Below are 13999 nucleotides of genomic sequence, written 5' to 3' on the forward strand. Positions count from 1 at the left end.
TTCGAGGCGAAACATGTGTTAAATAATGTTACAAAAAAATATTCAAATATTTTCACTTGGCGGTATCGTCATTACGATCATTTAATTATCGTAATCGTTGGGCATTAAATTGAAAAAATAAATAAATAAAAAATGACCGGGCAGAAGTTTTACCTGTAATTAAAGTAACTTTTCACGGTAATCGGGTAAATAGGAAGAATGGAAATTAAATTAATTTATCGCCTATCCGGGTGTTTTAAGATTTTAGTGATAAATTTTAATGGATTTTAATTATTTATGAAAAAAAAAACTAGACAAATCTTAGGCATTTTTAATTAATTATTTATATTTATTGTTTTTTAATTATAATTTCGTTCCAGCCCTAGTTAGCACATCAGAATGTCCAATGGACATCTAAAATTAGTCCAATCGTTATCGATTATGTCCAAGTTCAAAAAATGGATATCCAATTAATTATGGTTTAGAACATAACAATAAATACTTTTGCAAAGATTGATGTATTTCATATTACCCTTTCCTGATTATCCAAATTATTAAATTACGTTGCAAGTTTATACTTTATAGAATTTTTTATATTTTATTTATACAAATTGTAAATCTTTTTCTATAATATCTTTACAACATAGTAATATATTTGTGAATTTTTTATCTTTTGTTTTTGCTGCTATAATTTTTACTTGTTGCCTCTTGTAGAATACCTATTAATCTAGTACAAGTTTTTCAGAAATTAGAATACGCAAATAGAAAAAGTGACAAATCGAAGACCTAATTTAAAATATGGGGATACAAAGTTCCCAATTTAACACTTTTTTAATCTGCAATTCTACTACAATTTCCGAAAGAATCACACATATTCCACTAATTTTCAGTGCACGGTATAGTAGGGTAAATATGCCTATGATGGATCCCTGCCCATGATGGACCACTAGTTAAATATTTAAATTTACCGCGCAAAATACATTTTCGTCGCATTGGTTAGCTTTTCTTTAGTTGTTTATATGTACTCGTGCAAATATAAAGTGATTTTATGAAAATAAACAGAAAAGTTAAAATTGGTAAGTACTGATATAACAAAGTAGGTTAACCTAATGTTAGATAACTTTTGTTTTATTATTTGCTAGAATCTGTTTTTCTCACTGCTGTTTAGGAAAACTGTTTCGTTTTAACTACCGGGAAAAAATTGAGGTTATGGTCCTATGATGGATTATATGATATATGAGCCTATGATGGACCCCTTGAAATTGTCTTATGATGGACCAGGGGTCCGTCATTGGCAACAATATACAAATTTAATTATTCTATACATATATTTTTTCTATTTAGGTTTAAATAAGGCATCCAAAAAAAGGCAACAGTGGGATGAGGATAACATGCGGCAGGCTATTGAGAATGTAAGAAATAGCAATATGGGCTTTAAGTTAGCAGCCAAAACCTTCAATGTACCGAAGACAACTTTAAGATGACGTTTGGCTAAGCGGGACTGCTCTAAAGGATATTTGGGAGGACGAAAAGCAACGTTCTCTAAAGCCATCGAAGAGGAGATTGCCGAACATATTATTGAAATGGAAAAACGATTTTTTGGACTAACTTCTAAAGATTTGCGACGGATGTTATTTGAAGTAGCCGAGAGGAATAATATAAAACATGATTTTAATCGGGAAACAAAAATGGCAGGTTGGAAGTGGGTTACGGGATTTTTAAGACGTAACCCACGAATATCTTTGCGATGCCCAGAAAGCACGTCATTGGCCAGAGCCCAGGCTTTTAACAAGCCAAATATTCAAGCCTATTTTCAAGCACTATCTAATACTCTAGAGCAGTTTAACATTCTTGCGGAAAACATATATAATATGAATGAGTGAGGTTTGACCACAGTCCAAAAGAAATGTCAGAAAGTTTACGCTGCAAAAGGACGCAAGCAAGTTGGGGCACTCTCAAGAAGTCACACTCTCACTCACACTCTGACTCTCAGAAGCTGAACATCTCAGTCGCTTTAATGATACTTTCCATCTACACAAAAAGTGAAAAATGAAGCTGAGGTGTATACAAAAGAAACAGTACAGATTATTAGAGATAAGCATAATGAAATAGTAGTGACTACAGATAGAATATCAAAAATCTGAAAGAAATATGGAATTAAGTTTTCAATGACAAGCGACTAAGCAACCCAATGATTTAATTAAAAAAACTGACAGGACCAAGTATCTGACGCCTATGAATAGGAAGTATTAGATATGCGGTAAAGATTATGAAAAATAGCAAAACCCTAGGTCGTATTTTCTGATACGTTCCATCGACTGGCTTCGATGTATTTTTATAATTTACCAAAATTAAGTAATGCATAAACGTGCAAAGTTTATCGATTTACAAGTCTTATGAGTCATTCTTCTTTCTAGTATAAAAATGCGAAGAAGCTAGAGGTCAGTTTGGGAATAAAAATGGTTTCGGAATAATAGAAGCATTATTTAGTATATAAACCTAAATACAAAATTGCCAAAACCAAAGGATGTTTCCATGCCTTTCATGGATTATCAAAAGGCCTTTGACAATGTAAAACATGACCTCCCATTATCGTACCTACTTGGATCTAGATAGTAAAGACATTCGATTAATTAGCAATCAAGAAAGCAGATATTTGATTGAGCAGTTTGTTAATAGCCGAACAGTTCGATATCAAAAAGGGTGTAAGAGAAGTATGCATTTTATCATCGATGTTGTTCTATATCTATTCGGAAAGAGTGTTTTCGTGAGTCGGTTTTAGATAACTTCTAGTAATTAAAGTGTACGGGAAACATATAAATAATATCAGATATTCAGATAATACTGTAATACTCGCGGATAATGCAAACAAACTCTACGAATAAGCGTATGACATGAAACAAGCACAAGACTATGCTAGAAAATGAGTATTAAAAAAAACGAAGTTTATGGTCGGAAGTAAAACTAATATTTCACATAACAAAATTCAGGTAAATGAGAAGAATGTTGCACGAGTGACGTAATTTAAGTATCTGAGATGAACCAAAAAATCTGAACTTCAAACTAAGATACAGAACTCTAAAATATTATGTTTGATTAATTCTTTTGTACGGTGTGAAGACCTGAACATTAGAAGACAATTTCATAAATAAATAGGAAGCATTCGAGATGTGGTAATAAAACGTAAAAAAATACATTACATACTTAAGACATATTATGAGTGGAGAACACTATAAATTACAACGCCTTATCCTTTAAGGTAAGATCGAAGGAAAAAAGAGGGAAATAGGAAGAATAAAGCTTTCGTAGTTGCGAAACATTAGACAGTGGACTAGAATAAGTAGTTTTCAAGAACTTCAAAATGATGGAATTGACAAAAATCTTCTATAATTTTGCTTTAAGGTAATAGATAGATGGTTAATATTAATTATCATTCTCTGATCTATTAAACGCTTTTTAGTAAAGTGTATCATAAGTCCGGAATGGATTTCTATAAAAGTTTGATGTAATATTGGTCTTACTAACATAGTTATCATTTCAACTTCAGTTACTTTGTTTATTATGTTATTATTATTTATTTTATATGTTATTATAGTTAGTGAAATAATGCTAATTAACGGTCCTGGGAATTATTAACAAAATATTTATTTTAATTAAGTTACCAAGCCACGATACAAAAAGCTCTTTATTTAGGTACGTAATATTTAACTGGACCTGCAAGAACAATAAAAATAAAAAGCTCAGGCAGACTAAAAGCAGTACAGAGCGGGGGCAACACGTGACTGTAGTGTACACACTGAATGCCATAGGTACTTATATTCCACCTGCTCTTATTTATCCTCGTCAAAGAATGAATGATGAGCTTATGAATAGTGCTCCCGCTGGTAGCATAGCTTTTGTGCAAGAAAAAGGATGGATGAACACTGAAATTTTTTCTAAAAGGCTAAAGCACTTTGTAAGGTATTCAAAAGAATCTAATGAGAACAAGGTTCTTTTACTTTTAGATGGCCACAGTAGCCATAAAAGCCTTGTCTCTAGACAGTTTTCTAAAGAAAACGGGGTTGTAGTATTTTGTTTTCCGGCGCACTGCTCCCACGTTCAACCATTAGATGTCGGATTCTTTCGTCCTCTTCACACTGGACCAGGAAATCCAATTATGGCTGCGTCAAAACCCAGGAAAGGCAGTCACACAATATAAAATAGCAAGCCTTCTTAATCGGGCCTTTTTGAAGAGTGCTATTCCATCTAACGCAATAAATTCATTTAAAAAGACGGGAATTCATCCTTTTAATCCCGATATTTTTGAAGATTGGGAGTTTGCACCAGCTTTAGCAATGGATAGGCAGATTCCATTGGAGGCTCAACTCAGTACCATCGAGTTAGACATTCAAAATCAACCAAGTACTTCTGGTCCTAACACCTCTTTATCTTCAGTTTTAAATGTGTCACTGAAAGAAATTTTACCTTCACCTCAAGCGGTACCTGGGGACGTTGAAAAAAGAAAATGCAAAACTCGTGCAAAAACTGGTCATTTAAATTCCACTCCAGAAATTCAAGAACTCAAAGAAAAAGTTATTGAAAAGGAAATGAAACTAAGAAAACAACAAGATAGGGTAGTAAAACGGCAACTTGTCATTGAAAATGACTGTTCCGACGAAGATGAGTCTGTCTTGGAGGAATTCCTTAAAACACGTAAAGAAGACACATATGATGCCAGTTGCATTTACTGCAACGAGTTATTCTCTCACTCACGTAGAAAAGAAAAGTGGATTCGCTGTCAAGTATGTAAATCGTGGTGCCACATTGAGTGTGCGGGTGTTAGTTACCGTTGCAAATCATTTATTTGTGAATTATGTACTTAATTTTTTGAGTTTATATGTATATTTTTGTACCCCACAAATTATTTTTTTTATTAAAGCTTAAAAAAGAAGTTAATAAGATAAAATAATATTTATTTACAACAGGGGCCAACATGGGCACATAATGTGCCATTGATGTACCCCTCATATTTTTTTTAAAGGCGTTTATTATTAAAAAAAATAGATATTAATACAAAATTTACTCTGTCCTCTATTTGTTCACTTCCGGTTAGGACTACTCCTCGACATTCAGAGGGCGCAACAGTCAATTGACGTACAGTATTCGATTGGCTCTTATGGAAGTTACTTATCCAAGAAGTATTAATATATGTAGACGGACAAATATCGGTTCATTCCTTTATGTCAATTGGACACTTCATTTATTTTATACGTCAGGCCGTTATATTATTGATTATTCGTTGGATGTTTGCAATTTGCATTTCAGATTCCAGCTTTGTTTAACTAAATATTTCTTCTAGACCTATTATTTATTTATAGAAAATGTATTTCTTGATGCTTTGATTAACTCCTAAAAGTGAATTATAGTGTGTTTAGTCACAAGCGTGCTCATATAGTGATTGAACTTCTATTGCCTCTGCATTATCTACAGATAGAACAAAATGATACTCACCTATAATGCCAAAAATCAAGCTAAAACATAACCGAAAAGCTAAAAAAATGATTGATTCAAAATGTTTTAACCATTCAAACACCAATGTAAGGAGTTTTATTTATTTAGAAAAGCCTTCTGATAGTGGTAGTATTAATATTGTCTATAATGACATATCACATACCCCCAGTAGTAACAATATTTGATGGGGATTGTTTCGGGGATAATAGTGATTAAAGTGAAATTAATGACACTGAGAATAGTACGTTGAAACTTGATTTGTCTTAGGTTTTGGGTACTGAAGAGCGGAAGATGATTCGAGGGCTCAATACATACAACTGAACTTCAATAGAGCCTACAGTATACAAATGTTTAGCAAGTTGTGCTGCTCTTTATGAAATTCCTCTGGCTGCTTATTTTTCTAAAATTATTTTTAATTTTAATGGAAAATAATTATTAGTAAACTAAGCAACTTTTTTTATATTTAACCATCCTATCCTACATAATATAGATTTTTTTTCTTAACATGCTTTTATATTACAAGTTTATTTTTCAGCTGCTTCCGAATACCAAGGTGACAGAAAACTAACGGAGACAGCCATCAGAAAATATCTTAAACGCTGATGAAAGATGCCATGAAAATAGGTCCAAATAAGTATCCATTATCGGAGAAATAATAAATTCCAAATTGACGTCTAAGAGAGTGTCGTTCAATTGTGGATCATGTTTGGATAAACTTCACTCTGTAGTAAGTACTACTGGAAAAGCTATGGAGAACAAAGAAATGGCACTTGCTCTTTTCTTTGACCTGGAAGGAGCATTTGACAAGGCAAAAACAGATACCATCTGCCTCGCACTACTAACCAGAGGTACACCAGCTCAAAACGGTGCTGAAAGATCGGAAGATCAGTACTAGAGCAGGAGATTATCGTTTCGGGAGCAGGTTAAAAGATGGCTGTCCACAAGACAGTTGCCTTTAGCACACCTCTGGTGTCTAGTGATAGATAGTCTCCTCAGGAAGCTAGAACTTGAAGGATTCCATGCACAACGATACGCTGACGTCGGATTAATAATGATCACGAGTAAATTCATAAATAGAACATTGATGTCAGGGACAGGACTGTTGGTCAACAAAGAGAAGGCCGAGTTCATTCTCATTACTAAGAGGCGCAATTTGATAGACTCGCATTCGGGCTGTAGGTCATATACTTGGGAGTTACTTCTAATTAGTTAAAAGGCCTCTATCCAGGTTGGAACAAGTTAATTTTCGTTCGGTTCAGACATTTCAAGAAATCAAGATATATTTTCGGGAAAATGAAGCAACATCTGAGCTCTAAAGAAGGAAAAACAAGACTTAGAAGATAGATTGCTTGTCTAGCAGACTTTTCATTGATGCAACTGCTACGCATTTAACTATACTAATTATGGGTTCTGTTTTGCAGATCCTAGTCTAGCAAGGGAGTTCGCTAGAAAGAAAGTATTGGAACTAACTTTCAGGAAAGTAAAGATGGAATTAATGATAATTTTTTAGTTACTGGAAATATAAATTGTTTAAAAGAAACATTGCTCATTCTCTAAATCAGTTTTTCTAAAAGTAGTGTTCTAATCTTCTCCCGAAGATGCTAACATCGTTAGCGAAATACGTGTCGAGAGTAAAACAAAGAGTTTTGGTTAGTGGCAAAATTATCTCGTAATTTACATTATCGCAAGAATGAAAAATTCACTTTTGGATAATTACACAAACAAATAGTTGGTCCGACTACCTGAAAAAAAGTTCACTATAAGAACCCATATTGGGCACCAAAAAAACCATCCGTTTTTCTGTACGAATTTGTCACTTTCTACACGATCTACTCATCATAAATGTGTGAACCGATTGATTCATTAATTGACCTCCTTAAAAAAAATAATAATCACACTTACCCTATATCTAATCATATTGCTCATAATTCCTTTCCTATCTCGCCATTGTCAGTCAATAATACCCGGTGAGAACCATCGTAGTCAAATAGTGATAGTAATCCAAACGTTAGTGACCTGTAAAAATGCATGAGTGAGTCGTCTTCGTTCTTGTTTCCTCCTTTTTTTTTTTTTTTAATTCAGATGATATTGTTCATGTTTGATTCGCGAACGTCATGGGAAAATATGCGTGGAAAGTCTGCATATATTAAGGTGGTTACACAAGTTGCTTCTTTGTTATTAAGGAATTCAGATTTTTAAAATATGTGCCATATATTATTTGGAAATAGTCGAATACTGCATCGAAATAAAATAGTTTACAAGAAGGATATCTGATAGTAATAAAGTTTTAGATTAATCGCCAGATTTCATTTAAAATCGAAAGTAAGAACTGTGAAAAATCAAAAAGGAACTCTGTTAATAAAGCAGTGAAACGAGAATCAATTAAATCAACACTGTGTGATTGAACACAAGTGTCAAGAGAGAGTTGAGAATATCTTCTAAAGCTTATTTGTTCACTTACAAACTACTAAAAGTGGGTGAGATTTGACATTCTGGCCAAATTTTTTTCGATCTCGTTTTCTGCGATTTGGTGGTATTCATTTCATGACAATTTTGGACGATCTAGTTTCTTACATTCTTGGGATATATCCGTACCATATTGGCTGTTTTTGCTCTCTGTGTGTTGTTTGGTAATCGTTTTCGTACATTGTCATTTCAGATCCTGTCTCTTCTTTCAAAACATCTATTTTAGTCGCTTCAAGTTTTCTTCGCTTTTATTCCGTTATTCACCAAATATCTCTGCTCCATAAGTCACATTGCTTTTATTGAGCATTCTATATAGGGTGTCAATTTGAAAACCTTTAATACAATCATGTCTGAAACTAAAAAAGGTGAATAGAAAAGCGCAGTTTGGTACAAATGTTATACAGGTAGGAGGAACTAAAGGGTGTTTTTTTGAGAGGTATACAAATTTGAAGTGAAATAAAACTGTAAAAAAAATTTTTATTGACATGACATGTTTTATTTAAAAGATATTGTTATGCCATTAGTGCTTAAAAATGATTTCGGGCATATGAGCGCCACGGCTGGTTCGAATGTAGCGTAATCGGGAAGTCCAATTTTCGACCACTTTTTCAAGCATCTGGGGCCGTATCGCGGCAAAAACGCGGCGAATGTTTGCTTCCAAGTGATCCAACGTCCCTGGTTTATCTTTGAAGACATGTGACTTTACATATCCCCAAAGAAAGTAATCCAGGGGTGTGAGATCACACGATCGTGGAGGCCAGTTCACAGGTCCATTGCGTGAAATTATGCGATCATGGAATGTTTCCCGCAATAAATTGATAGTGTCACGTGTGGCATGTTGCTCCATCTTGTTGAAACCAAAGCTCTGCCACATCAAGTCGGTTCAACTGAGGAACAAAAAAGTCGGCAATCATGGCTCTATAACGTTCTCCATTGACTGTAACATTCTGGTCGTTATCATCTTTAAAAAAATATGAGCCAATGATTCCTCCTGACCATAAAGCGCACCAAACTGTGACTTTTAATGAATGTAAGGGCGTCTCAACAAAAGCTTCTGAATTTTCTCCACTCTAAATTCGGCAATTTTGCTTATTGACGAAGCCGTTCAACCAAAAATGAGCCTCATCGCTGAACAAAATTTTGGATTGAAAAAATGGGTCAAGCTGAATACTGTTTTCCGCCCATTCACCGAACGTACGGCGCGCATAATGGTCACGCGGTTTCAGTTCTTGCACAAGTTGGATCTTGTAAGCTCGCAAGCCAAGATCTTGCCGCAAAATCTTCCACAAAGTGGATGGGCAACAAGTGCACAACAATTGGGGCTGTAATTGTTGTGCACGATGGCGAATCGACTCATTCGGGTCCTCTTCAACACTATGCTCCACAGCAGCAATAACTTCTTCTGTGCGCACTGTATGGCGTCTTTGTGGATGCGTATTATCAACCAGAGTATGCGTGGTACGAAAACGATCCATGGTTTTTCTATAATATACTATAATAACTTGCTCGGATGATCGATTATGTCGACCGTAAAATGGACGCAGCGCACGGTGAGTTTCGCGAATTGAACTATGATTTTCAAAATCTATTTGCACAATTTGAAAACGTTGTTCTGGAGTAAGTCTATTCATTGTGAAATGGCAAACTGTACTGACCACGACTACACCACCAACTGTCAAATTGACAATCACCAGAAACAGTTTTGACAACTTAAAATCCAAACCTCTAAAAAACACCCTTTATAACCACCATATGGTTATTGGACCCTCCAAATTTTTTAATGGCACCACTTCTTTTGTGATACATTAAATTAAAGGTCTTCTGGAGTAGTATTTACCTGCACAGGAATTGTTCCTACATTTTTACAAGGTCAAAGAAAAGTATAAAGTTAAATAAAATAAACTCTGTTTTTATGAACCGTAATGTTATTTAATTAGATGCTTAAAATGCATTCCATTTTGGGCTAAACTTTTGGTATAATCCGTTGTCGAAGATCATCGAGTGAAGGTGGTTGCCTTCTAACCCTTAACAAGTGATCGCTTACGCGTGCTTACTCTATCCTTTAAAAATCCTTATATATATATTTCTAATTTTATATGCAAAAAAAAGTCGTGGGCTGTTAGATCTGGTGATCTCGACGGCTATTTCATTCCGACTTCCTATCCCAGTCAGGAAAATTGCCTCACAGGAAGAACATAATGGGGTAGCGCTCCATCTTGTTGAAATATAATAAACCTCAATTCCTATCCTCATGAATATTCACCTATTTTTTTTATTTTTTTTAACAATTTTAGGCTGAGTGGTGGTTTTCAACATTTCCAAGTGAGTTTCGCTATTAAAAACAGTTCAGGTGAGTACTTGATTATCTTTGACAACGAATTTATTATAAAGTATGCATCTATTGCAAGGGAAGGCTTTCAGAATGTTAGCAATGAGTTTAAAAAATATTATTATTTTTGTTTAGCCAAAAATGAAAAGGGTTTATATTGAAGAAGTTTTCAAAAAGAGATTTTTGCATTGACAGTTTTCAAATTCACACCCTGTATATGATGTATTTAAGTTGTTTTCCAATTTCTAGTTGTCGTTATCTATATCTAATTAGATAGATTTAAAAAAAAATGTTTGCTTCTATGGGGAGATATTTTGTTTTCTATGTACTGATTTCCAGTTTCGAATTATGAAACTCTGCAATTTTTGCATCATATATTGTAAGTCGTCTTTATCGTTCTCTATAATAATTTGGTCATCAGCAAATTGTAGTCTATAAAGGCAAGTGTCTCCGATACCTATTCTGTTACACTTTCTCTTTCATTGATACTGAGCCGCTCTTTTTATACTGTTCACTATGTTGTCATATAAGAAATGTCTCCTCTGATATGTTCTGTCTACATTACATTGTTTAGTTATTTGTGCCGTTCTTTGTTCCTTATTATCTAAGAACTTCTGCGATCTGAATGGAATTAGAAGGTTTGGTTGGGAGGTTAGAAGGTTGAAGGCTTCTCTCGTCATTTATTCGTAACATCATCGTATCTTACTATTACATATTCAATGACAGATTTGAGCTTTTTTGTATGTTGTATTCATGTGTATGTATGACGTTATTAACATATTTTGATCAGTCTTTCACTGTTGTCCTTTGTATTGATTTCTCTGAATGGTCTTACTAGGGAGTCATTAATTGTTCCACCAAATCTAAGATCACCAAGTACTATCATTTGTCTTGATTTGTTTATGAGTGATTCATTGTTTTTTTATTAATTAAGTGGAATTTACAATAAATATCATGTTAAGGCGCCATTGACCTTTTAATCATCCATTGCCGGTTTTCACTTTATGAACTTTCTTGACTAATCATCACTAATCGTTGGTCATCAGGTGCATCTCGAAATAAAATTAATTTATGGCTACTGCAGTCAGTACTAGTTGTATGTATTATTGTAATTAAATAATCAGGTGGATTATACAGGGTGTTCCAAAACTGGACCATAGTTTATCCAGGATAAATTAATTAATTCCATAACTCCCAGGATTGGAATTTAAATATTTCATGAAATGAAGAACAGAAAGCTCAATTCCTTACAGCCAAACAGAAATTTTAATGTTCAGTTAAATTCTTAATGATATAATTTACGTAAGAAGAAGAGCATCAAGTAGGTGGAGAAATTTAGTTAACTATCCGAAATTTGGAAAAAAGATTTTAATATAAATTTTAATTAAAATAATTTTAATCCATATTATAAAATATGAAATTAAATCGTTGAATTATCATCAAGCTTTAAAGTTAAATGAATAAATACAGTTAAAATTTAATGCTACATTTTAATACAGTACAATGAAATTGTCCAAGGGAAGATTTAAATTATATTTTAAATTATTTAAATAAATAAATTAAATTAAATTATTAAAGCTTAATTTTTAGAAAAAAAAGCAAAATTTCCTATTTAATTTTTTATTAAAAATTCTATTTTAAAATGTTCCGTACTGAATATTTCCATCAGGGAATTAAATTAAAATTACAGATAAAATTTAATTTATGTAAATTGAATGGATAAATTTTCATCAACATTTTCACTGAAAAACTACATTTCCAAATTAGTTTTCACAATAATTTTTCATTTTTTAATAAAAATTTAATTAAAAATTTGAACTAAAGATTTTTTGCACTTATGACTCTGCTTATGAGAGAAAAAAAAATAAATTAAATCACTAAATTTATGAGAACAACTACGTAATTATTTTTTTTTTATTTAACTATTTTAAGTTTAATTAAATATTCCTATTAAAGATTTTCTCTAATCAAATTTTCCATTTCAATTTTGTAAATTATAAAATGCAGTTAAGATTTAATGTTGCATTTTCAAAAGTGCAAATTTAATTAAATTAAACTAATCGTAAATTTTTTTTGATTCAAATGTAATTTTAAATTATTTTAATAAATTAAATTACATTAAACTCAATCATTAAATTTTAAGTAAAATTTTTAGAAAAAAAAACAACATTTCCAAATTAGTTTTCAAAATAGAAGAAAACCCTACATTTTACTGACTAATTCCTTTAACGAATTAAATTAGATTAAAAAATGCAGGTAAAAGTTAATTTTAAATTATTTACGTAAAATAAGTTAATAAATTTTAAAGATAAAAGAAATTGGTATTTGATTTTTTAATCGAAACTTATTTAAAACTTCCCATTAAAAAGATACCGTAAATTACAAAAAATTAATTAAATCATTAAAATTATGAAAAAATGCAGTTAAAATTTAGAATTTTCATTAAACTGATTCGATGCACTTTCTTTATAGAAATCAAAAATTAAATTAAATTATAAAATGCACTTAAAATGTAAAGTTAAATTTCAGAACGTACAGTTGAATAGTCCATGAAAATTTAATTAAATTGGAAAAAATATTTAAATTAATGTTTTAATTATTTTAATAAATAAAATTAAATTCAAATATTAAAGTTTCATCAATATTTTTAGAGAAACAAATATAAAAGTTTCAATTTAATTTTTAAAAAAATACTGCTTGATTTTTCAAATTTTATATCTAATTAAAAATTTCAATTAAAGATTTCTGTACTAAATATGTCTATAAAGTACAATTAAATATTTTATGAAACTGTAAATTTAATTAAGCTAAGAAAATTAGAAAAAGGCATCTAAATTCAATTTTAAATTATCTTAATAAATAAAATTAATAAAAATGATGTTAAAATTAATCATTCTATGCACTTAATTAAAAAAATTAATTAAACTATAAAATGCAGTTGAAATTTAACGTTTAATTTTAGAAAGTACAAATTAATAGTTTATGAAAGGGCAAATTTAATTAAACTAAGAAAACTGAAAAAAACAACCTAAATTCAATTTTAAATTATTTCATTAAATAAAATTAAATTAATTCTACTTGATTTTTTAATTTGTACATTGAATTAAAAATTCCTATTAAAGGCTTCCGTATTAAATGTGTCTATAAATAAATAAAACTAAATAATTAAAATTATGATAAAATGCAATTAAAAGTTTTCCATTAAACTAATTCTATGCACTTAAATTATATACAAAACTAAGAAATTAATTAAAATTATAAAATGCAGTTATAGTTTAATTTCAGAGAGTATAGCTAAATCATCCGTGATAATAAAATTTAACTAAATTAGAAAAAATATTTTAATTCAATTTCAAATTATTTTAAGAAATCAAATGTAATTAAATCAATAAATTTTAATGAACAATTTTTGAGAAACACACATTTTAATTTGTACATTTAATTAAAGATTTTTATAAAAGACTTCCGTACTGAATATTTCCATAAATAAATAAAATTAAATCATTCAAATTATGATCAAATGAATTAAAATTAAAAATTTTCATTAAATTAATTCCATGCACTTAAATTATCTACCAAAGTAAGAAATTAATTTAAATTATAAAATGCAGTTAAAATTTTATGTTCAACTTTAGAACTCTAAATCATCCAAGAGAATACAAATTTAACTAAATTTGATAAAATACTTTAATTCAACTTTAAATTATGTTAAATTAAATTATTCAATTTTAATGA

At 31.0% G+C, this 13999-nt stretch overlaps 1 protein-coding gene across 1 annotated transcript in view; it reads right to left on the reverse strand.

The window, feature by feature from the left end:
- Positions 1–13999, reverse strand: part of LOC126738401 (uncharacterized) — a 37666-nt gene that overhangs the window by 21805 nt on the left and 1862 nt on the right. The window contains exon 2 of the mRNA XM_050443717.1: positions 7372–7485. Coding sequence (XP_050299674.1) covers positions 7372–7395 — 24 coding nt within the window. The 5' untranslated portion in view covers positions 7396–7485. The remainder of the gene's footprint in view (positions 1–7371; positions 7486–13999) is intronic.

Source organism: Anthonomus grandis, chromosome 7, assembly GCF_022605725.1.
Source record: "Anthonomus grandis grandis chromosome 7, icAntGran1.3, whole genome shotgun sequence".
NCBI lineage: Eukaryota > Metazoa > Arthropoda > Insecta > Coleoptera > Curculionidae > Anthonomus > Anthonomus grandis.